This window comes from Corvus hawaiiensis, chromosome 1 (assembly GCF_020740725.1).
Source record: "Corvus hawaiiensis isolate bCorHaw1 chromosome 1, bCorHaw1.pri.cur, whole genome shotgun sequence".
NCBI classification, from domain to species: Eukaryota; Metazoa; Chordata; class Aves; order Passeriformes; family Corvidae; genus Corvus; species Corvus hawaiiensis.
Window position 1 is genome coordinate 44,785,156 of NC_063213.1, and position 23,025 is coordinate 44,808,180.

Genomic DNA, 23,025 nt, shown 5'->3' on the forward strand with positions numbered 1-23,025 from the left:
ATACTCTTCAAAGCCATCATTGAAAATGTAGATGTGGTATGCATGTGCATTCAAGGGTCCTTTGATTTTCTGTGTCGTGTTTGCAATTTTTTGAGTGCATGTGTAGGAACTTTTTTCTGCAGTAAAGCTTTCCCATTACCTGTGATAAGTATGAGGGGAAAATCCTTCTAAAGTAAAACAGAGGAAAAAATGGGTTTGTAAGTTCATTGAGACTGAGCTGTTAAAAACTGGTTTCCTTATGTGTTACTGTTGGCCTGCTTCAAGGATGTCTTACTGGGTGAATGACCAAGTGCACATTTAAGATGTTCATTTCAAATGTGTGGTATCTAGTAGGGTTGAATAGTTCTACCCTAGGATTGCTTGTGGTTTATGATAAATTGCTTACAAACATCACTTTACAGAAATTTCCAGGAAACACATGAGCTTTGTAATGTGTTGTCTTCTAATATAATGTGTAAACCTCTCTAGTAAATGCAGCTACTTTCTTTCAGGAAACAAACTTAAAACATTGTTTTATTTTAGCCTTGGGAAGGGGAGGAGTTGGACATAGACTTGTTGCTGAAATTGTGTGCTGTCATCATCCTCTTGAGAGTTATTATCTTAAGGACATAGGTGTGAGTGAGTGGGCATCCCTGAGTTGTTACTTGCAGCTGGAAGAGTGACTTAGAGCAGCTCTTGGGAAAAGCTTGCCGTGTCATGCTGGCTTGTCACTGCCAGCATCTGTCTGGCAAAAGTGCCTAGAAACAATTTAAAGGATGGAGTGTAGAGAGAAAAAATAAAAAGAAGTATCTTTTTTGTTGGTTTGGGGTTGGGGTTTTTTTTGTCAGTTCTGATTAATTGCTGTTACTGGCCATAAGTAAACATGGGATTTCTTTTTCTTTTCCAGAGTAAAGATGGGAAAACACCTTTGCACATGACAGCGATCCATGGTAGATTTTCAAGATCCCAAACCATCATTCAAAATGGTAAAAAGGGGGAGGGGGTATTTTTGTCATAAGCTTTCAAGTTTGGATATTTTCATCCTTTTGTATTGGTAACAACATACTTGTAGGAGCTAGGGTGGGTCGGACGGTCGGGACGGATGGAGACGAGAGATCTCTGAAGTCAGATCTTGGAACATGAGGTTTATTGCAAAGGGCGTGGGTACAGGGGCACTGCTTAGGGCTGCCAGCCGCAGCTCGGAGCAGGCCCAAGAGAGCAAGAGTGTAAAAGTAAGAGCAAGTAGGTAAAAGTGGAGTAAGAGTGAGCGAAGAGGAGGTAAGGAAGAGAGTAAGCGGGTAAGGGAGTAAGTAGAGTGGAGTGGTGAAGTCCTCGTTACAATACAATAAATCATCTTCTGTACTGAATATTCTAATTGTCACTAACCAATCTAATACAAGATACAAATCCTATAGCATTTACATACAGCCTATAAGAATTGTTATATTACCATAGAGTGTTACATCTTAACTCGTAAAAACTACTCTTTGGACCCCTTCTGCTGAGCTAGTAGGGTCTGCTCTGACCCTTGGACCTGCCTGCAAGCAGAGGGTATTGTTCAGTCAAGAGGGGATTACCTTCAGTCAGCCATACCATTGTTTTCCAGTTGTTCAGTAACTAAGACTTGGTATCTCAAAGGTGGCCTTCATTTTGATGTCGCTTATAGTTTTCATATTCCCAAAATCTTTTGTCAGGCAATCATATTTATAAGGCTTTCCTGTTTCATCTTCCCCAACAATACTGATTTTTTTTCATGTCCAGTGTTCAGTAATAGTGGTGGAATCCGGCATATCTGTTTATAAAGTTTGATAAGTTACACTGATGAATCATTTCCTTTTCAGAATGCAGGAATATATATAGATTTGTTTTCCATAATCCAGGTTGTAGAGAGTTTGTCCCATAAGGTTACATAATAAAATGTTTTTCTCTACCACTGAAATCTATATAGGTTTTAAGTCCAAAGTCATCAGTCATTGACAATCAATAATGTTGCTTGAATGATCATCAGGGCTATTTTTCTAACAAAGTATCTGTATGCCTAGATATACCCTTACTTAGTAATCACTTTTTATTATAGGAGCTGAAATAGACTGTGAAGATAAGAATGGAAATACCCCTTTGCACATAGCAGCTAGATATGGCCATGAGCTATTAATCAACACTCTGGTTACGAGTGGTGCTGACACTGCAAAGTAGGTAACTTTACTGACATGAATGCAAGCTGACATAATTCGGAAGTGTATTTATTAGATTAACAGAACTAGTACAATTTTTAATATCATCCTCAACTTGCAATAGGAAATAGTTTGTTTATTATCCTGTATTGTACTTGTAAGTAGCTAGTCAGTATATCACAATTTGTACCAAAACAAAGAGAAATAGAGTTTTCTGTAATCTATTTGAAGTAAAAGCTCTGAAAAGTTTAATAGGCTGTTGCACTGATAATGCATGCTGATAGCTTGGAAGGAAGTGTTTAAGATGTTAAGTTAGCTCAGTATTCTAATTAGGTGGTTTGCTGAACCCACCATGCATGTGCACTTTGGCACACAATCATGTTTGTTTTATTTTAATTGTAATGAAACTGTGATACCTGATTATGGTGTATCTTAGGCGGGGTATACATGGGATGTTTCCTCTCCATTTGGCAGCATTAAGTGGATTTTCAGACTGCTGCAGAAAGCTCCTCTCATCAGGTAGGATACTCTATTAAATTCTTACAAGGTGCTTTGTACTTCATTTTTTATTTCACAGAATAGCTTTTAATTAAATCCTAATTTAGTGATACATAGAAATCCTTATAGTTTACTGATACCTTGGGGCCAGTGCTTGTTTTTTAATGGACAGTCCATAGTTAAAAGTGAATGCAAACTTTTGCACACTTAAGTTAAAAAAAATTCATCCAAATTGTAATAATGCATTTATAATTTCTTTAAGATTGTGTTTTGTGCATTTCAAGTTGGCCATAGAGGTGGGATGACTGGTTCAGACCATAATGAAACTTCAAGGAGAAAGATTGATAGTCTTTTTTATTACTTCATAGAGCATCCAATTTCTGTTCTATGATGTCTTTAGCTTAATACAGATCAGCTATTCCTGTCTATTCCTGTAGTGGGCACCTAATGGCTCTGAAGACTCTGTGGACTGCTACATTAAGAAGCTGTTGCATTGGTAGCATGTTGTTAATCAAATGCAATGCAAACTGCACTTTTCTTTCAATGTTTGACTCCTCCCTGAAGATGTAGATGTTGGAAGGTCATTACTTCTCTTGTTGGCCAGAATCTTACGTGAATTCTGAGCTCTTTGAACTATTGCAATTCTGAGAAAGTAGATTTGTCCAAAGGAAGCTTCTGGAATAGAAGAAGAATAAGAATGAACTAAATGGTTCTATATTAATCTGAACGCACTTAATGTTTTTCGAAAAAAAGATGAGTGGGGGGAGGAGAGAGTAGGGGAAAAGGAAGAGTAAGAAATTGCTTTCCCAGCTTTATACTGTTTGTAAGGGACGCCTGGGAGAAGAACTAGAGAAATATAACTAAAACGACCTACTGGTAAGGCTTTTATTTACTATCCTGTCATGGGCAAACTTGCAAGGATTCACTTCAGGAAAGAACTGCCCAATAGTTGACAATATTTCAATTGGATGTGTTCAAAATGAGGGATACTGGCACTTTCTCCTTTCTGCACTTGATGTTGTGCTGGCTGTGCCCTTACTGGAGCTTCAGTATGGCAAAGGAAACCATGTGGAGGACTTGCAAGTGATTTTTGTGACTTTTATTTGAGTTGAGAAAACGTGGATGCAACTCTAGCCTGGAGCAGATAAGAACTTGAAGAGTATGTCCAGCCTTCAGGCTAGAAAGACTAGATACTGCTAAGAGCTTTTAGGATGGGCTCTTGGTGTGGGGATTGGTATGTGCAGAGTGTGTATCCTTTTTGGGCTTGGGAGATGTCTCCTTTATGTAAATTAAAGATCTTTGATTTTTAAATTCATAATTATTCTTGTGCAAACCTTAAGAAAATGTCACCAATCTGCCTTGTCCTGGTACTGAATGACATTCAAGTACTTAGTGATGGTAGATGAGCAACTTAGGGGTGTGGAAAGGCATCAAAGGCTATTCTTCAAACTAAACTAGTAAACCCTCTTAAATTGTTTGTTATAGAGCATTCCTATTGAAATGGGATAAGAGCATAGTGGCACATACAAAACCTGTTTTAGGGGACATGAAGTAGGAAAACAGTCTTGGAATAATAGTATTCTTGAATAACACATCTTGTGTTGTTCATTATTTATTGTTGAGTGGTTCTTAAAACTAAAAAAAAATGCCAGCATTCCCAGGTACCACAACTGGAGAATTTAGTAAATAAGTTACGTTACACAAGAGCAAGACTCTTGTGAGAGCATAGTAGTTTTCTCAAACCAAAAATGTAGCTTTGAAACCTGATTTAAATAGTACTCTTTGTGTCAAATATATGGTTAGATATGGAATTGCACAGTTAAAGTTTGTGGTCTTGGATTTGAAGTTCCACAGCTGAGCCTTTCTGGAAATAGAAAACTACAATGTTCTGTAAAGACCTCCTCTGTAAATAACTGCTGTTTGCAGCCATCACTCCAGCTCGCTAAAGTTCTTTCTTTGGGACTAAAGCACTAAACTCAAGGATAAAATTTAAGTAGCTCCTATATTTAGTGATACTGACATCCCCAAAAATTAATAATCTCTGCACAACAATGATAAATTTTAGCATATTCTTAAATTTTCATATAACCTGCATATATCTTATATTCAGTAGTAAATTGCATTGAAATATTACCAGGTAAGTAGTCTGAGACAGAACATAGCCTCAGTGCAGCTACTTGTCTTTTACTTTATCCCTTTCAGTTTTATTTAAATGCCTGTTTTTCAAAACATTGTAAATAGCAAGGTCACGTTTCAAACGAAGTAATTTTTAATGCTTGAGTGCTCTTTGCAAATAGCTGTTAAGTTTGCTTAGCAAGCATTTCTGTTAACAGCAGATGACAGCAGTTTTGTGAAAGGTGATGTTACATAATGATTTTACAAAATATTTGCTTTGTAGGTTTTGACATTGACACACCAGATGACTTTGGCAGGACTTGTCTTCATGCAGCTGCAGCTGGAGGGTGTGTAAAAGAGCATTCATGCTTTCATATTCAGTGTTTCTTTTTCAGTTGCTGATCATTCTTGTTCTTTTTTCTATTATTTCCTCTCTGCTTTTCCTGCCCTCTCCCCTTGGAACTTAAGTAAACATGAAAATAATTTCAAGATGGATTCTATCTGCAAACAAAAAAATTAATTAACTGTTCAGCTTAATAAGTTGTTGCTGGAGTACAGTGTCCAAGTATCATCAGCCTTACCTTAGGTTTATGTTTGGGGATGAACTGATTTTTTTTTTTTTTTTTAAATTCCCATGGATGATGATAAAATTTTTAGAATTTACAGCATTCAAAGATGGCATGCCCACCTCAGATCACTGTGGGACATGAGATAGAGAACAGCAACTTTGGGAAATTTGTTTTTACCAAATCCATAAATAAAAGGTCAGTCTAAATAAACTAAAAGCAATAATTCCAAAGTTTAGGTGGATGAAGTAGTCAGAACTACTTGCTCATCACTTGAGTTGTGATCCATATTGATTATTGTTATTGTATTGTAGGTTTTCTATAGCAGCTACTCAAAATTGCCTGGAAGAATTGGGTAATAAATTTCATGATACACTTTGTGGGACACAAGAACTCCATGATATTGATATTTTCATTTTTCTGTTTGAATGTTGTTTAAGTAATACTGTTAAGTAATCATTCTAAGTCAAAAGTACTTGATAGATACATCCTTGTTGCAAGAGATTAAGGTTAAAATGCTATCTTTTCATATAAAAACCAAATAATTTGTGACACATTCACTCATCTCCAGTTTAGGAAAGTTACCAAAATAGTGTTTAAACAATATAGTACATCTATTATGATGATCATATTTTATTGAAAATTGACTACACTAAAAAGTAAAATATATATGTTGCAATTTACATTTGGCCTTAAAAAATATGCAGTAAAATCTTGCCTCTGTGCTGGAATCCTGGTAGCAAAAGCATGTGACATGAAGGTGTTATTGTTTGTTTGTTTATAAGAATTGAATTTTTTATTGAATTAGGTTCATGTTTATGTGCTTTATGCATGCCATTTGGTATCAATTAAACTTATATATGTGGTCTTGAAATAATTTATATTCTTTATTGGTTTGGTCCAGAAATTACGGCATCTATTTTACATGCAGAAATGTATTTATCAAAAATTCCATAATTTAGTTCAGTTCCATTAAAAATAACATTTGAGATGTACATGTGTAACAGTTCTGATATTTGTAGAGGCCAATATTAAGGAAATAAAATTTGCAATCACAACTAATAGCATATTAATTTAATAGGAATTTGGAGTGCCTAAATCTTCTGCTAAATACTGGTGCAGACTTCAACAAAAAGGACAGATTTGGAAGGTAAGACATTCTAGATTTGTATATTTTAAAGGGCTGTTAAAAGTGTTGCAGAAGCAGCTTACTGATATGTGACCAAGTCTGTGTTCCAGTTTAAATGGTTTTTTATGATATGATGTCTCTAATAAACTGTGTTTCAGCAAATGTTCTCAAAAGTCACAAACATATTTTGTTCATCGTGTTTTGTTAAGTAGGTGTTTAGTCTTGTTTTTAAAGACTTGAGTTTTATATTAAGCTGTAATTTTTATGAAGCTTTTTTCCTTATAACGTGGATCTAATGTGTTTAAATTGTTCTCATCCAAGAACATTACTAATGTTTTCCGAATAATGTATTAGTCAAATCTATAAATCTGTTGCTATTTCTATGCTCTTTTATTAAAATACACAGTATTTTATTATAACTGCTTAACCTTTTTCCTTTCTTGATATCCATCCCTTTCTGTTTCCCTGTTTGAGGTCTGAACTCTTTTGGAATGACATTAATTTCTATTTTTAGTATAGGATTATTTAAGTTTAGATGGCAGGATCAGTACTCATGTAAAAATCTCACATCTCATAATGGAAAATATTATTTTCCAGGATGTGAACAGCAGGAGTAGGACTTAAGGAAAAAGTTATGGATCCAAAGTTGTATTTTGCTTTAAATTCCACTTCCATTATTTCCTGAGAAAGGAAATATCTGTCACAACTTTTGTCATCAAAAGTTGGGGTTTCCTGTTGGTTTGGATTTTGATTTAACATTCATGTTATATAGAGTAATTATTTCAGGAGATGGAAAAAATTAATTTAAAATGGAGAGAAATGGGAAAAAGACATTTTAAGGGAAAGAGCCTGAGTATCTCCTCAAAATCAAGATATTTATAGCAGCAGTCTCTCTTTAAAAATAGAAAATTGAATTCTGAGTCATCTTGGTCCTTCTAAAATTTTAGCCAAACTGGCATATTTAGAGAATTGTTTATGTATTTGAAGCTGGGATAAGTTTTCTCTGAGATTATACATCAGTACTAATATTTCATGGATTTGTTCTAAGAAGACAAGGTATATTTAGCAGTACCTCTGCTATGTCACTATAGTTTTCCTCTCTTAGGCAAAATTCTGATCTGTTTATTAAAAACATCTGTTTGTGCAATTGTTATATTTTATTTGTGCTATATTTAGTTGTTGTGCAGTTTTTAATTTGTCCATATTTTTCCATGTGGCTTAAAATTGCTTAACAGAAAACAGTATTTCTAATGTAAACTGGATTTCCCTCTATAAGTTTACACACGAAAATTCACATAAAGCTTCCTTTAATACAAAGTTTGTGCATATTTCGGCTGGCAAATAAATCCTCTATATATTGTTCAACATTATTAAGTGGTGCCTAGAAAATGGCCCTATTCTTTAGTACTGTAATGATGCATTCTTCACCAAAAATACTTGTTTAAAAATGTAAGGAGGATTTAAGTTTCACTTTATTTTGCTTTTTCTGTCTCTGTAATATTATTTTGCTGTTATTTACCATTGTACTTTTTATTTAAATGTGTACTAAAGAACTCCACTCCATTATGCTGCTGCCAATTGTAATTATCAGTGCCTGTTTGCCCTTGTGGGATCTGGAGCTAGTGTGAATGACCTTGATGAGAGGGGTTGTACACCTCTGCACTATGCAGCTGCATCAGACACAGATGGGAAGTAAGTAGCATGCTTTGTACTAAAGCCTTTCTCATTAGGATCATTTGAGCTGTGAATTTTGTGTGTGTTCTGCCTTCAGATTTGCTAAATGCATTTCTTGTATTTTTAAAGATGAAACTTGACAGTGATGTGTGCATTGTATATAAAAGACTTTATGTAACAAGTATTTCAGAAGAAAAAAATGAACAACAGAAAATGTATTGTAAAAATTTTATGTCCTGTAATGCAGATGTCCTAATTCAGGAATTAATTAGGAATAGAGTTCTTAATCCCATCTGCTGTGTAGAGGTTGCATAAATATCCTTTGTGGGGGTAGGGTCATTTCACCTTAAAATCAAATTCTGATGAAGGATGGATACTAACTTGACATTTCAATATAAATGCTTTATCTATTTGATGTTTGAGTAAACTGGAGTTGTAAGGCCAAACAAGACTATTTCTTGATAGTGTTTTTATTATATAGTTACACTTTTATTAATGAAATGCTTCCAGAATCTTCCATAAATCCACTGATCTCTTACATGTGTTTATTTTCTAACGAATGGTTATATTTGAAATATTTATTAATGACTTAAATGCTTGTATGCAAAGTGTATACAGATAGCACCAAACTGATGAGTTTACTTAAGCTCCAGACATTGTATATATTGAGGAGACAAGAAGAGCATCACTTGCTTGTGCACACAGCGACACCTTCCCTGGAGAAGTGCTGCTTCGTGCCAAATCATCTTGTTCTAATACAGCACCTTTTAAAGGGTGAGGTAGCAGTGGGAATGAGGTGGCATATAACTTACAGATTGGGTTTTGAAGGCTAAATAAAGAATACTTTCATGGCCATTTAACTTATATTTGAAGAATGTGCTTTTTTTATGTAAAGCCAAATTTCAAAATTAAATTGCTGCTTTTTAGAAATAATTTCAACTCCTGCTGGAGCTTGCTGGGATAATTTTACTTTAATTGCTCTCTTACAAGTTGAGCTAGGATTAATTTTAGCTTCACAGTTGCTCTGAAAACCTCCAAACTATAATGGTTCTTCAGATGACATCGTTTTGCCATCTGTCTTAAAAAAGGCATGAGCAGGAATGATGATGACAATACTGCAGAGCTTTGTGAGGTAACTCAAAGCGTTGTCTATGGAGCCCATGGGCTGTTGCCCTTCTGATTAACATTTGAGTCTCTGGAAGACAGGCTGCAAAGCAGAATGGCCTGAGGGGAAGCTTTTTATATTGATGCAGCAAGATGATTAGTAACAGCTGGAAAATCAGTAGCAGCTCATTCAAAACAGGAATGAAGTTAAAAATGATTACTGGAATTGGAATATAAAGCCTGGGAAAAAACATGTCAGGAAACCATCTATATAAAATTCTAAAGATATTTATGTGTGCTTTTATGGTCTTTGTTCAGACATCTTTAAAGACAGATTTTAAAGACAGGGATGTTTTTGTTGAAAATTATTTTCCAGTTTATTCCTCTTTGAAAGTATTTCTTTTGTATCTTTAGCAAATGCCTTTGATCCGGAGCAAACACCAGTAAGCCCCATTTTGCCAAGACTAGAGAAAAAAACATGATTTCAGAATGAGGTAGAATAAGCAGCATCTTAGGGGAGAAAAAATGATGCTGCTTCTATGTTAGAATTTTCTAATGGACAGTACACCAATAAATATATGGGAAATAAATTTAATTTACCTGGGCTTTCAGAGAGTTTGATTAGTCTCCTTTTTAAGAGACCTGTTGAGGACAGTTAAGTATGCGAAAAATGCAGAATTAGTCTCTCCTGGATGCAGAGAAACATCAAAAATAGTGATCTGGTTTGCACTGGAAAGATTGGATGCATGAGGATTTTTTGTAGACTTGGCTCCATGCAGTGTATTTAGTGTATTGTAGAAATTTACGTAGCCAAAGCCAGTGACATGTAACATTTATTAATGAACCATGAGCATTAACACAAAATTACTGATTCAAATTAAAAACAAAGTTAGATGATTGGACAAATGAAATGTAAGAACTGTAATTCTTATTTAATGAGACAAATTGATTTGTCTTCGGGTTCTCAGAAATCTCATGCCATTTTAATTCAAATAAAAACATGCAAGCACAGTTGTCATTAATGAAATCCAGGCATTTGTTTATTGGGCAAATCAAACCTGAATTAATTGGTTAAAAACATAGATATGCTTTACAAGTAGCTTTTTATTACATATACTGAACTAGTTTTAAAGTTACTTGCATCCTATGTTACATATGTTACTCTTTAAAACTCAAGAGATTTTACCTTTTTCACTACATACTAAGTCCTTGTTTATGCTGGGCAAAAAATGATGGAAGTGAGAGTGCACCTCTGATAAAGAGGTATTCAGTGACCCCAGAGAGAAGAAGGGATGGTGACCTGTTGTACACTTCAGAATAACAAATGGCTTCACCAGCAGGTTCAAGGTCATGATAATGACTTTGGAAAATGTTGCTTAAATGATAGACAACATAAAATTATGAAACAGCAGAGCTATTGCTTGCAATCATGTAGTGTGCAAACACGGAGTCTCTTCGAAAACTAGGGGGAGAGTGAGCTGACTTGAATGCCCCTTTTCTCATCCTCCTGGCTGAGTGTCTATGGTTGAAACTGGGCTGATCATGTTCTGCCTTATAAATTTGTCTAATGAAAGTAAGGAATGGTAAGATATAAGTATGACAACAATAGAGTATTTACTGCATAAATAAATCAAAAAAATAGTGTCAGGTAGTGGAAGAGTGTGTGTGTGTGTGTGTGTGTTACTTGTATGCTGCCATGAAGAGCTCAGCTACTGCTTCTCTTCTTTCCCTGTAACAAACAGAAGAAGGGATTAATGCAGAAACACACATAAAATAGTAATCACTGATATTAGCAAAGGTAACTGCAGTTAGCTAGAAGCAAAATAGCCATGAAATACTAGTTTTAACCAAGTCAGATAACTCAGAAGATGCAGGATGTCTGCAGAGAGGGATTATTTCAAATTTTGAAGCTTTGTGATTGACCTTTACATTTGATGTAATGAGGTAGGTTTCTCTAGTCCTAGCCAATATTGTACATTAAATCAGTGTCCCTGGGTGCTGTATTCTATTTTCCAGTTGAATTGGAACAATTTATCACTTAGCATTAAGTTGAAATTCAGCATTTAGATACATAGTTGCATATGTCAATTTGAATAGGTGCCTGGAATACTTGCTAAGAAATGATGCCAACCCTGGGATCCGCGACAAACAAGGATACAATGCAGTTCATTATTCAGCTGCTTATGGTCATCGCTTGTGTCTTGAATTGGTAAGAAAACATCTCAGAGATGAAAGGTATAAAAGCTGCTCTTACAGGGTGTGATGGAGAGGCCAGGGGACTCCTCCACCTCGGCTGTCAGCCAGGTCAATACTGGTTTTCAGCCTCTGTGCAGATAAATTTAAGCATTTGGTATTCCTAAAGTAGAAGTAAGGTGAGGAGCTAAGATGCCAGATACTGGCTTAAGAAGATGAAAACTTCTCAGATGAAGAGATAACTGGTTGAGGATGTGGGATATTACTTTTGGTTTGTTTCTGAATTTAGACTACACTACTAATATTTTTTGCTGGTGGCTGAAATAAAATAACCGCAAGTTATCCCATTGAGAACTGTAGGAAATTTCATGAATGTCATTTGAAGGGAGCAAATGAAAATGTGGGGAAAACCTGTAAAGAAAGGGTGCCTTATAAAATAGTTCATGAAGTTACAGTAACTGCTGGCCACATAATAGAATTTCAGATAATCAAGCCATAGTTAGTTTTTTATTGCTCCCTTTGCAAAAATATGTGTATGTTATTTGATATGCTATGTTTTACAACTTCAGTCTTTTTATTAAAATTGCACTTTTATATTTTAATGTATTCAAACATGAATTGTGAATGTTTTTAATTACAGATTGCAAGCGAAACGCCTCTAGATGTTGTAAGTGTATTATTTCTCACTTTTTAAGTACTACTATGGAGCAAAAGGGAACATGTAGTTTTTAAAAGACTGCTTATTTTTTAGACTTATTCAACCATTTCCTCAATGTATGAATGTATTATTTAATTTCAACTACAATTTAGATTTAATTGGAATTTTAAAACAGGAAATTATTTTTTAAGCCATGTGGTTTTTTACTTAAACAGTTGGATGACCACGATATAAAAGTGTGATAGCGAAAATGTCATTTGAATCTATTTGGTGTTCTTCAAACACTTCAAATGTTTTAATTCTACTAATGTACTCAGTTAAATAATGATCTTGAAAAAGAGCCAGAATTAAAACTTCAGAACACATCTGAAAGTCACAAATATAAATGTATATACATAGATATTTTAATGCTATAACGCTTTTGCTTTTCTTGGGTCTGTTTTTTCTCTCTGAGAAATGTTTTCTTGTTCTGAGAAATCCATCCTGCCTTCTGGCCTTTCATACTGTTTTCTTGCTGACTTATTGCCCAATCAGAATGCTTACTTGGATGATGTTTGGGACTTGGTTTTTTTCCTACTGCTGCTACTTTCACCTGTCCTTGTCTTCCCTTTGTATTCATCTTACATATTGCTACTTCAGAAAAAAAAATAATTTTATTTTAGTTTCTGATTGAAGTATTGCATTATTATGCAAAGTTAAACTACTGGGCTTGGAACATGAATATGAGGGAGGTGTTGCAGTTGATTCAAACTCTGTAAAAGGTTGAAGATCAGGAGGTGTGTAATTCTGTACTATTCTTCCTATTTTTTCCCCTTTATTTTTCGATCTGTGTGTATGGGAAACTGTAGCAATTACTGCTGAGTGTTTTCAAAGGTGAGGGGTTTTTGCACTCACTCTGACTTTCTCTCTCTAAGCTGATGGAAACATCAGGTACTGACATGCTGAATGACTCGGACAACAGAGCGCCTATAAGTCCTCTGCATTTAGCTGTAAGTGCTTAGTTCTTTAGTGATGACAGCTCATCTGTTGGCAAACAGTTGTTGCACAGGTTTATTCATTCTGGATTTTTTCAAAATGGGTTAATAACAATAAACAAAATGCAAACATATGTACTAATATTCCTGGATGAGATATACAGGATGTTTTTTGCATTTCACTTGAAACTTGGTTCATGGAACAGCTTTCATGTGGAATCTTCTGATTAAAATTTATGCTAATGAAACTTTTACAAGACTTGTTCTATGAGTAGTTACGACTTTTTTAATCGTTACACTGTTTTGCTCTCATAATTGTTCAGTGTGAGAAATGTTTGTCCTCAATACTTTAAGAAAGATTTGCACAAGGAGCAATGTAGGACAGTGATGAAATTCTGTCTATACAAAAATATTCAAAATACAGAGTAACCAGCTCAATGTGTAGCTTTGATCTTTTCAGTGAATTTAAAGGAAATGAAAAACCACACTGTACTTTCTGCAAATAGAGTAAGTCTCATGCAGTACCATATATGTATATCTACACATCTCCAAAGTAAAAAATAATCTTTGATAGTGGTAAATGAAAGCTATTTGTAGTGCATTCTTATTACAGGCGCTTTTATTTTTAATAGTTGATGTAAAAAGCTAAAAGGAATTACTTAAGTTTGTCTGTGTTCCTCACTTGAAATAATATGAGGATGATGTAACTACAACATAGAGCAATGAAATGTGCAGTAGTCAAAATACTGTTCTTTATGCAGATTGAAGACAGATGATTTTCTGAGAGTAGTTGCAGTTGCTGACTGAAAGGATAAAATAGAAAAAACCCACCAACCCTCTTGCTGAAATTGTGGAGTTTTTTTAATTAGTCGTAACTGTTGTAACTACTTATGTGCTGTATCAGTTGCTCTTCTACATGCTAAAATAAGAATAGTGTCTTTACAATTTCATTTATGTAGTTCTGGCAAGAAAGGGAAAAATGCTAAGGATGGGAAAATTGAAGGATTTTCTTATTCTTGTAGGCCTATCATGGCCACCATCAAGCTCTGGAAGTGCTGGTACAGTCACTGCTGGACCTTGATGTGAGGAATAACAATGGAAGGACACCACTGGATCTTGCTGCCTTTAAGGGACACGTGGAATGTGTAGATGTGCTCATTAATCAGGGAGCATCAATCTTGGTGAAAGATTATGTTGTAAAGAGGACCCCAATTCATGCTGCAGGTATGTGCTAGCCACTAACCCCTAAAATTTTGGGTTTTGAAGTGGATAATCTGTTTAGAAGTCTCTGCCATTAATGTTCTAAGAAATAATGTTTAGGAATAGAGGATGACTTTTAAGGTATATGCTGTGCTGAGAAAGGTGTAGCAAAAGAGTTGCAGACAGGAACCAGTATTAATCCAATAAACCAGCTGAGCCCAAGGAGTGCTGTTCCACACTTCCCTCTGGAAGGGTGCATTGTCCTTGTCCATACAGCTGGCTGTGCTGACAGGTGTCAAGTGACATGTCCCTGCTTCTCTCCTCGTCTTTCATGCAGCCCAAACTGCAGGGCCAAATTTAGATAGGCAAATTGCCTGTCTTGGCAGTAAAATACTTCTAAAATTACTGGAGTCTTGGAGAATTTTGACAGTTTGAGAGGAGACATGAAAACTTACTTTGATTTTTTTTCCAAGGATTTAAAGGACTCCTGAGCATTTTCAAAATAACAGCAATCCTTTGCAGTATTTTCTTGCTGACTTTCCTAGAAAACATCTCTAGGCCTGCCTTTCTCTGAGTCCAGAATCCACACTATAGTCTTATTTTTATCTCGCGTTGAAAAGAGTCTTATTAAATTTGACTTTTATAGTAATGGTGTTACAGAAGTGCTGCAGTTAAAAAGAGCATTATGTACAAAACACCGTCATTCTAACCATTTAATTTGTTGTCCATGAGCACAAGCTGCATTCTTCTATTTGATTTAGCTTTCCTAACTTGTGTTAGCATGTCTGTCAGCTACAGAAACATGAACTGTTGCTGTGCTTCTGTGGGCTGAATACTGCAGCTGTAGGTCAGAAATAATTTCCCTTCCAAGAAGCAATCATTTATCTTTCATGAGTTGCATTTAAATGAGATTTCCCAATTTTCTGTTTGTTCTTTTTCCATTTTTTTAAACTGCTTGGTTTATTACATCTATGCATTACATTTCCTTCCCCTTTCTAAATGTGATTTCCATTATTATTTTATAACTATGTACATGCTACACTTGCTAATAAAATCTGACTATGATTTGCTAGGTATGTGTTTACCTGTGCCTTAAAACAGGCAAAAATTATGCTAATTCCTATACTGAAATGTTCCTTCTTGTGTATGTTGTATAAGCATATATTCCAATTACTTTTAATATGTGCAACTTCATTTATATGTAAAAAAAAAAAAAAATCTGCTGGCAATTGATAGTTGGAATCAGTTGCTTCTAACACTGTAGTTGAGAATACCTGATTTCTGAAATTATTTTCTATTGTTCATATTTTAATTTAAATTATAACAATGGTCCAGCTGTATGGTGGGTTTTCAGGCTAATGGGTTTTAGTCTGAGCAGGTTGCCATCCTGTTTGAACTCTCTACTCAAAGGCAATTAATGTAAACCCCATATTTTTATAATGTTTTACAGCTACAAATGGTCATTCAGAATGTTTGCGGCTATTGATAGGAAATGCAGAACCACAGAATGCAGTGGACATTCAAGATGGAAATGGACAGTGAGTTTCAGTGATGGACATTCTGTTCTACACAAGTTATTGCATTTCATAAAAGAAAAAACCAAGTATTTTACAGTAGTTATTTTTAACTTAATTTAAAAGGAGATTATTGCAATAAACAAAAGTTGGGAGTGAAAAATGTTCTTGTTCAGTTGGAAGGAAACTAAAATGTGTCTTACTGCCCAAATACTGAGAAAATGAATTCTAGTTACTTAATCAGGACTTCTGAATTGGGGGTGTTAATTTGTTCTCTGGAATCTAAAAAGTGAATGAGTGGAAGGTCATTGATGATGTAAATCTTAAGTGTTGCCTGGAAGGATAGCAGTTGTTATACTTGAGCTGAGTGCTAGTCTGTTAAATTTCCAAATGTAAATATCCACTTCATTTCTGTCTCTGCTTAGGACTCCTTTGATGTTGTCAGTTCTCAATGGGCACACCGACTGCGTTTATTCACTCCTTAACAAAGGAGCAAATGTAGATGCCAAAGATAAGTGGGGAAGAACAGCATTACATAGAGGGGTAAGAGATTATCCCCTTTCTTTCCTTTCCATTTTCCTACATGCTAATTTCAGATAAAGACTTCATATGTAGTGTTAATGAATTTCTCATTATTCCCCTCTTGCCATTTTAATTTTTAATTGTATTTTTAGTTGCACTGAAAAGATGGCTTCTGCCTGTTTACTACCTACCCTCAGAATTCCTTTGGATTTCTAGAACCTCCTAATCTTGCTGTAAAATGTTGACTGGAGAGGTCCTAGAGTAAGCTTTTTGTTCAGGGGAGGTAGTGTTAATGGGAGGAAGAAAAGCATGATGCAAGCCACATGCCAAGTATTTTGTTTGTAGTGTCTGCCAGATAAGACAGTTGAATGAGCCCTAGAGATTAGTAGTTCATTCAGTGTTATTCCAAGAAAATATTCTGTTATCAGTATTACAATACATTGCTATTTTCCCAAGAGAATGGCTGATTTCAGAAGCAAAAATAACTTATTATGCTTATTTTGTTATGCCTTAAAAATGGAAGAATTTGCCTGAGGTTTGCTTGCTTGAGTTCTACACCTTGGCTTATATACATGAATATTTTCAAACTAGCCCTTTCCTGTCTCCCTCTCACAGGCAGTTACCGGGCATGAGGAATGTGTGGAAGCTTTGCTTCAACATGGTGCTAAGTCCTTACTACGAGACTGTAGGGGACGGACCCCCATCCACTTGTCAGCTGCGTGTGGCCATATAGGTGTTCTGGGAGCTCTCCTGCAGTCAGCTACTTCTGTGGATGCAGCACCTGCAATGGCAGACAATCACGGCTATACATCACTGCACTGGGCCTGCTATAATGGTAAAATGCATTCAAATACAACTCTAAATCTGTTTGTTGATATTGGGGTAGAAGTTATTAATACTTACAAAAGCAACATATAAAGTCTGTCCTCTTTTAGTTTGTTTCAGTGAATGAGAGAAAGTGACAGACACAATGTCTTGAAGAGAAATGTATTAACATCTAATACATAATAAGAGATGTTTACTTTTGTCCTACATTTTTTTCATATACTGCCTTAGTTTTATGCCTCAAGGAGTCTTTAAAAGAAAGTCAGCATAGTACCTTTGAATAGAAATGTGCCGCACATCCCAAAAAAATAACTTTCATAGGGAGGAATGGTTTCAGATTAAATCTGTCCTTAAACTTGCTTCATATCAACTATGGTAGGCATAAGAAACTCAAGTATATAAAAGTGATTCAATAAGAATTTCGTTTATTCTTCACTGATCATTTCATGGGTTTGAGAGAGTGAGGGAGGCCTTAAAATGTAGAAAAATCATTCAGTTCCTTTGCTAAAGATTTTGTTCTGTGTGTTCATTTAGAATGTAGCAGAGGTTGTTTTTTATTTCATCTCTGAGTGACATGATAAAGAAAAAAACAAGAAGTAAAGAGATTAGACCTTCATTTTACCTTTTATTATTAAGTGAATAACTGCTGAGCTGAACTGGGTGATAATTTCAACTAAATGTGGAACAAAAATAAACTTTAAATGGTGCAGTTGTTTTCATGTAGACAAAGTGGTGAGTGTACAGAAGAGTTTGAAATGTGGAGGTGTTTCCTCCACACAGAATTGAAGTGTTTTAGATGTTCTTCAGACAGCATGAGATACCTACCTTCTAACTTCATAAAGTTTAGAGTGTTACATGTCAGTTTGATTTTCAGGATTCTAAGAATGTATTGGTTCCTAAATGTAGCCCTGTTGAATATAACTAGCCTTTCTTTGAAACTTTCAAATACAATACTGCTTAATCTAATTTAGATGCATATTTTTCATTGTAAACCATAGTTAAACCCTTTCCTTTCTTTTCAATACCTAACTTTTACATTTGCTTTAGGTCACGACAGTTGTGTAGAGCTGCTCCTGGAACAGGAAGTTTTTCAGAAAATGGAAGGAAGTTCTTTCAGTCCCTTGCATTGTGCTGTGTAAGGAAGTGCAAAATTATTCTTCATAAATTTCATTGCTGTATTTAACAAAAGATTTATCATTCTGTAAATAACAGTCTGTTTAATTCATTATAGGATAAATGACAATGAAGGTGCTGCAGAAATGTTAATTGATACACTAGGTGCTGGTATTGTCAATTCCACAGATTCAAAAGGAAGGTAAGAGTGTAAATGCAGAAAGAATGTTTGTAATGTCATACAGTGGCTGTGCTAAACTCTTCAGTCATTTGGGGTTTTGTATTTGCTGCTTATGTTAATTCCTCATTCCCCTGGTTTTATTCTTTGAAGGTTTTTTTATATTCTGTGCTAGAAATAAATTTTAGATTTTTAAAATCCTGTTCTGATTCAGTAAACTTGAATTGGCTTTTTATTATACAGGCAAGTTAGAGCATGTTTTAAATTTTATCCCTTTGTGGATAGAGTTTTATGCATCTTTTATTTTTTCTGAATCAAATTGTATTTCTATTATAAACTACGGGGGTGGAGTTATTTGAAACCAGAAAGGCAGCAGTCACAACTCCAGAAATACTGATTGCAAAGGATCAGTGGGAGAGACTGCCCAGTCTTCTTTATTTGTAGGATCACAGCCAGGGATGCCCCTTTGAATACAGCAGAAAACATGGCTGAACATGGCCATATTGTCTTTTGATCTGTTGTAGAACTCCTCTGCATGCAGCAGCTTTTACAGATCACGTTGAGTGTCTACAGCTTCTGCTTGGTCACAGTGCTCAAGTAAATGCTGTAGATTCTTCTGGGAAAACACCTTTAATGATGGCTGCAGAAAATGGACAGACGAATACAGTTGGTAAAGAGAAAGCTTTATCTATTTCTGCTCTTAGCTTTATTGATCTTACTGTGGGTGAAGTAGCCTTAACATTCCTGTGAATATATTTTTGTCAAAATTCTATTTTCATTTTGCACAAATGTAAGCCATTTAGATTTTAAGCAATATGCTTTCAGTTAATACAAGTCTTTATTTCCCCAGAGGTGCTGGTTAGCAGTGCTAAGGCTGATCTGACTTTGCAAGACAGTTTTAAGAACACAGCACTCCATTTGGCTTGCAGCAAGGTGTGTGCATGGTCTGACTTATCAGTGCTGAGCTTTGTGTTATCAAGCACTGTTTGAAAGTACTGTTACTTTGAAAAAGCACTCAAAGCAATTAGTGAAGAATATTTGGTGTGTGACAGATGTTTGTTCTGTGTTAAGGGTCATGAAACTAGTGCCTTGTTAATACTGGAGAAGATTACGGATAGAAACCTCATCAATGCCACCAATGCAGCCTTGCAAACGTACGTATCAGCAGTGAGGGTATTTGAAAGATGAGTTCTTGGTGTGTATCTTGCTCATAAAGAGGAATATTTTTCAGAATTTTTTTTTTAAATTCATTGTTAATAGGTACCAAGAGTTGAACCAACTTGGAATTGAAATGGTGTTTTGCTCCTATTTAAAGCTCTAAATATTTTGTTTCTAGTGGGTGAATGGGATGATAAATAAAACTTACATTATTGGGATTCCTGTGTGGAGTTACTGCAATCCTCTGAGATTTCCTGTAAGCCAAGATTTTTCTATTTTAAAAATTATCCAGTTTTTCAGATAAAAATCAATTTATTTAACAACTTGAGGCAAACTAAGACTTGGTCTTCAAAGATAACTACTTTTTAAAAAAACTGCCTGAAGTGTGCTTTTATTCTTCAGCATGCTTTCTGTTTCATGTTTCAAGGATGAAACATTATTTCCTATTAAATATCGTGGAGAATACACTATTCTTAAACCTTCCTGAAGATCTTCTCTCATTAAACGTACTTGGTTAGCCCAGATCAGAAGGAAACCTTAGAAATGTATGGTATGTCATACCAATCAGGATGGGTTACTAAAATGACTCTTCTGCATTTTTTTCCTTTTAGAGAATGCATTTGTGTTACAGGCAGTACTTGACACACAATGTGTAGCTGAGTTATGCACATGAATTATTAGACTGCTGTAGTATTGCAATCATAGACCATTTAGGAAAAAGAAAAAACCAAAAAACCCTTACACTGGAACTTGTAAGCAACTCACATATTATTCTGGCCTTACAGCCCTTCTGGAATCTTGCCATATTCACTCTTACAGTGCTTCCAAGTATTCCCTGAGATCTGCTTGAATTAAGGAGTTAAAATAGTAAGAATTCTTCCTTTGCTTTTGCTGCTCACCATGGCGCACCTCAGGCAGCATGAAATAACCAGAAAGTAGGAAAGGATTGATTGCCTCCTTTCTGGCTTGAAGCAAGGATGTCTTGAGAGAAGGAAAAGCAAAAATGAGATGAGAACAGTTGTGGGAAAGTATGCTACCACAGGCTCATGTAATTCCACCCACGTGCCTTGGCTCAAATAGTCTGATCAAGAGATGTCATGGGATAAAATAGATACACATTTGCACCTCCATGAAGTGTTTATATAAATTGCAAGGTTTTAACAGTTGTTTAAAATATTACTGCTTTAGCAAATGTTTAATAATTAAGTTGACTTTCTGAACAGCTTAAACAAAGTCCTTCTTTGTGGCAAGATAAGCATTAAAATTGTTGGTCTCTATATTAAAATTATTTTAATTACAGTACACTTTTCAGTATATCTGTGGGGTGTGGTAGTTCTTGAATTTTTAATACTTTAATGTAAACACCATAGGTACAGCTGCTCTTGTTTGTATCTTTTGCATTTCTGGTATCTAAGAAGGCATTTGTTTCCAACTCAAAATATAGCTTATAGTTAATTCAAACAACTTTAGGAAACTTAGAATGAATGAAGAGCAATATAAAGCAGAAGGGAAGTAAGCTGAATATTCTGTTTCCTGCTGAGTGATGGTAAGGTTTTATTTAAGCCAATTTTGAAAAACTGTTGCATTTGAAAAAGATACCATTAGAATATTTAAGATAAAGCTACACTTTCCTTTATAGGGCAAGTCAACACAAAATTGATATATGCCTAGTAGTTTGAGGCTTTGAAAAGTAAACTGCATTTCTTGCTTCATGCGTTATACTGCGAGATATTTTTTCATCTCTAATCACAGTGGAATAGGGTGGTTTCTAGAAGGCAGATTGATAAAGTGCTTCTGCATTTCTTATGAGCATTTACATGCAGTAGCAAACGACTGCCATTCTGCTGTTAGAGCTGCAGTGACTGATGGCAGTGATATGCAGTATCTCTCAGATGTGACAGTATCTGTTACATCAGTTGAGTGGGGGATTTATCAACAGTAGGGTGCCAACTGTTTCTGACTTTTTAACATGATAAAGTCCATAAGCATGCACATCTTTACTAGCAGCTGCTTCGTCACTGTGTGCTGCCATGGAAAGAAGAAAGTTCACAATTGGTATTGTAGAGTGTCTTTGCAATAAGACAAGAGATTTGCTGAGTTTCCTATCTTAGTTATTACATCTACAGTATTTATATAATGTATAAATAACATAGAAATATAAGTATTACATTTAACTAGATGCAAGCTACCTATCGTACTTACTGACTTGTTCTAAGGTTTATATATGAGTTTGCTTGTCTTCACAGACCTCTGCATGTTGCTGCTCGAAATGGACTAACGGTTGTAGTTCAAGAGCTTTTAGGGAAGGGAGCAAGTGTACTTGCTGTAGATGAAAATGGTAAGAAAAATCTAACTTTGTTTCCCTGTAAGGAACTGTGGTTCTAAACTCAACTCCCTGAAAAGCAATAACTGTGGAAACTTCAGATGAGCCTTCCAGTAGGTCGCCCTCAGAAAAAAAGGCGTTGGCGGTGAACCCTTTTAGCAAAGCAGCAGAAGTGTAGAGAGAGTGAAAGCTTTAAGAACGATGCAGGTCACGGCACAGAAATGTTTGGTTTGCATTTGTAGTTTTATGATGCACTATAAAAGTAGTTTTATGATGCACCTACAAATGCAGTAGCTTTGGCATACCAAAAATGGTCAGAAAAACATAATGCTCAAAGTAAAATATAACTTTCAGCTGTTAAGAAGCTAGATTGAATTGCTATTCGTTTTGTCACAGTAGGTATATCAGTGTTAGCTTTTAAAAGCTAGTATGATTTACAGCTCTCAGTTACTTTTCTCAAGCTTCTGGCTCTTCAGAGTTTTTTGGCACATGGAAGTAAGAAGAAGTAACTGCTTTATTACAAGAATAAATCCTGCACCTTGTAAGAACAAAAGAAAATTAGATTTACTGACGAATTTGCATATTTTCATGTAAAACGTCTGTGGTTCTTAGAAGCTGTGCCTTTAAAAGTGTAAGGCTCCGTCTCTCATGCCGTGAAAGCAGTAGCTGGGATTTGGGGAGGGGTGAGGGAATGGCCTTGGATTGTTTGCTTTTTGGCTTTGTTTCTTTGGGTTTGTTGTGTTGTTTTTTAACTCCAAAAGTGATGTGCCTAATTAATAATTCTAATTCTATTTCCACTTTGGAAAGTTTTTCCTCTCTTGATGTTCACTGTGACTTTCTCTATGTGTTTCTCAAATTACACTGCTTAAAGTGACATGGGTGACTTAAAGATCATTCCTTGCCTAAAATAGGGCACAAGAGTAAGTACTAAAAGCAATTCCCTAAAATGAAAAGATTGGAAAACATATCTTTTTGTTTCTCATCACATGTATGCTGACTGGAGACATTTGCCTTCTCATAGGCAGCCCACCAGTCCCTTGTTAGGATGGATCTTTGACATAACAAAGGAAAACATTAGGAAACACATTCATGTCAAAGTACCCTGGCAGCCTGGGGATCTAAAAATCT

General features: G+C 35.4%; 1 protein-coding gene across 5 annotated transcripts in view; it reads left to right on the forward strand.

The window, feature by feature from the left end:
* Nucleotides 1-23,025, forward strand: part of ANKRD28 (ankyrin repeat domain 28) — a 119,060-nt gene that overhangs the window by 89,972 nt on the left and 6,063 nt on the right. For 4 of the 5 annotated variants that reach the window (XR_007203338.1, XM_048302481.1, XM_048302471.1 and 1 more), the window contains 19 exons: nt 887-965; nt 2,057-2,171; nt 2,590-2,672; nt 5,050-5,113; nt 6,414-6,482; nt 8,013-8,153; nt 11,337-11,448; nt 12,073-12,099; nt 13,005-13,079; nt 14,087-14,288; nt 15,715-15,802; nt 16,204-16,321; nt 16,916-17,135; nt 18,173-18,260; nt 18,357-18,440; nt 18,941-19,086; nt 19,267-19,349; nt 19,488-19,570; nt 21,821-21,912. Coding sequence is in view for 4 of the 5 variants with exons in the window: in XM_048302481.1 (XP_048158438.1) it covers nt 887-965; nt 2,057-2,171; nt 2,590-2,672; nt 5,050-5,113; nt 6,414-6,482; nt 8,013-8,153; nt 11,337-11,448; nt 12,073-12,099; nt 13,005-13,079; nt 14,087-14,288; nt 15,715-15,802; nt 16,204-16,321; nt 16,916-17,135; nt 18,173-18,260; nt 18,357-18,440; nt 18,941-19,086; nt 19,267-19,349; nt 19,488-19,570; nt 21,821-21,912 (1,969 nt within the window). In the remaining variant the exon portion in view is untranslated. The remainder of the gene's footprint in view (nt 1-886; nt 966-2,056; nt 2,172-2,589; nt 2,673-5,049; nt 5,114-6,413; nt 6,483-8,012; nt 8,154-11,336; nt 11,449-12,072; nt 12,100-13,004; nt 13,080-14,086; nt 14,289-15,714; nt 15,803-16,203; nt 16,322-16,915; nt 17,136-18,172; nt 18,261-18,356; nt 18,441-18,940; nt 19,087-19,266; nt 19,350-19,487; nt 19,571-21,820; nt 21,913-23,025) is intronic. The other variant, XM_048302490.1, reaches the window with a different exon arrangement.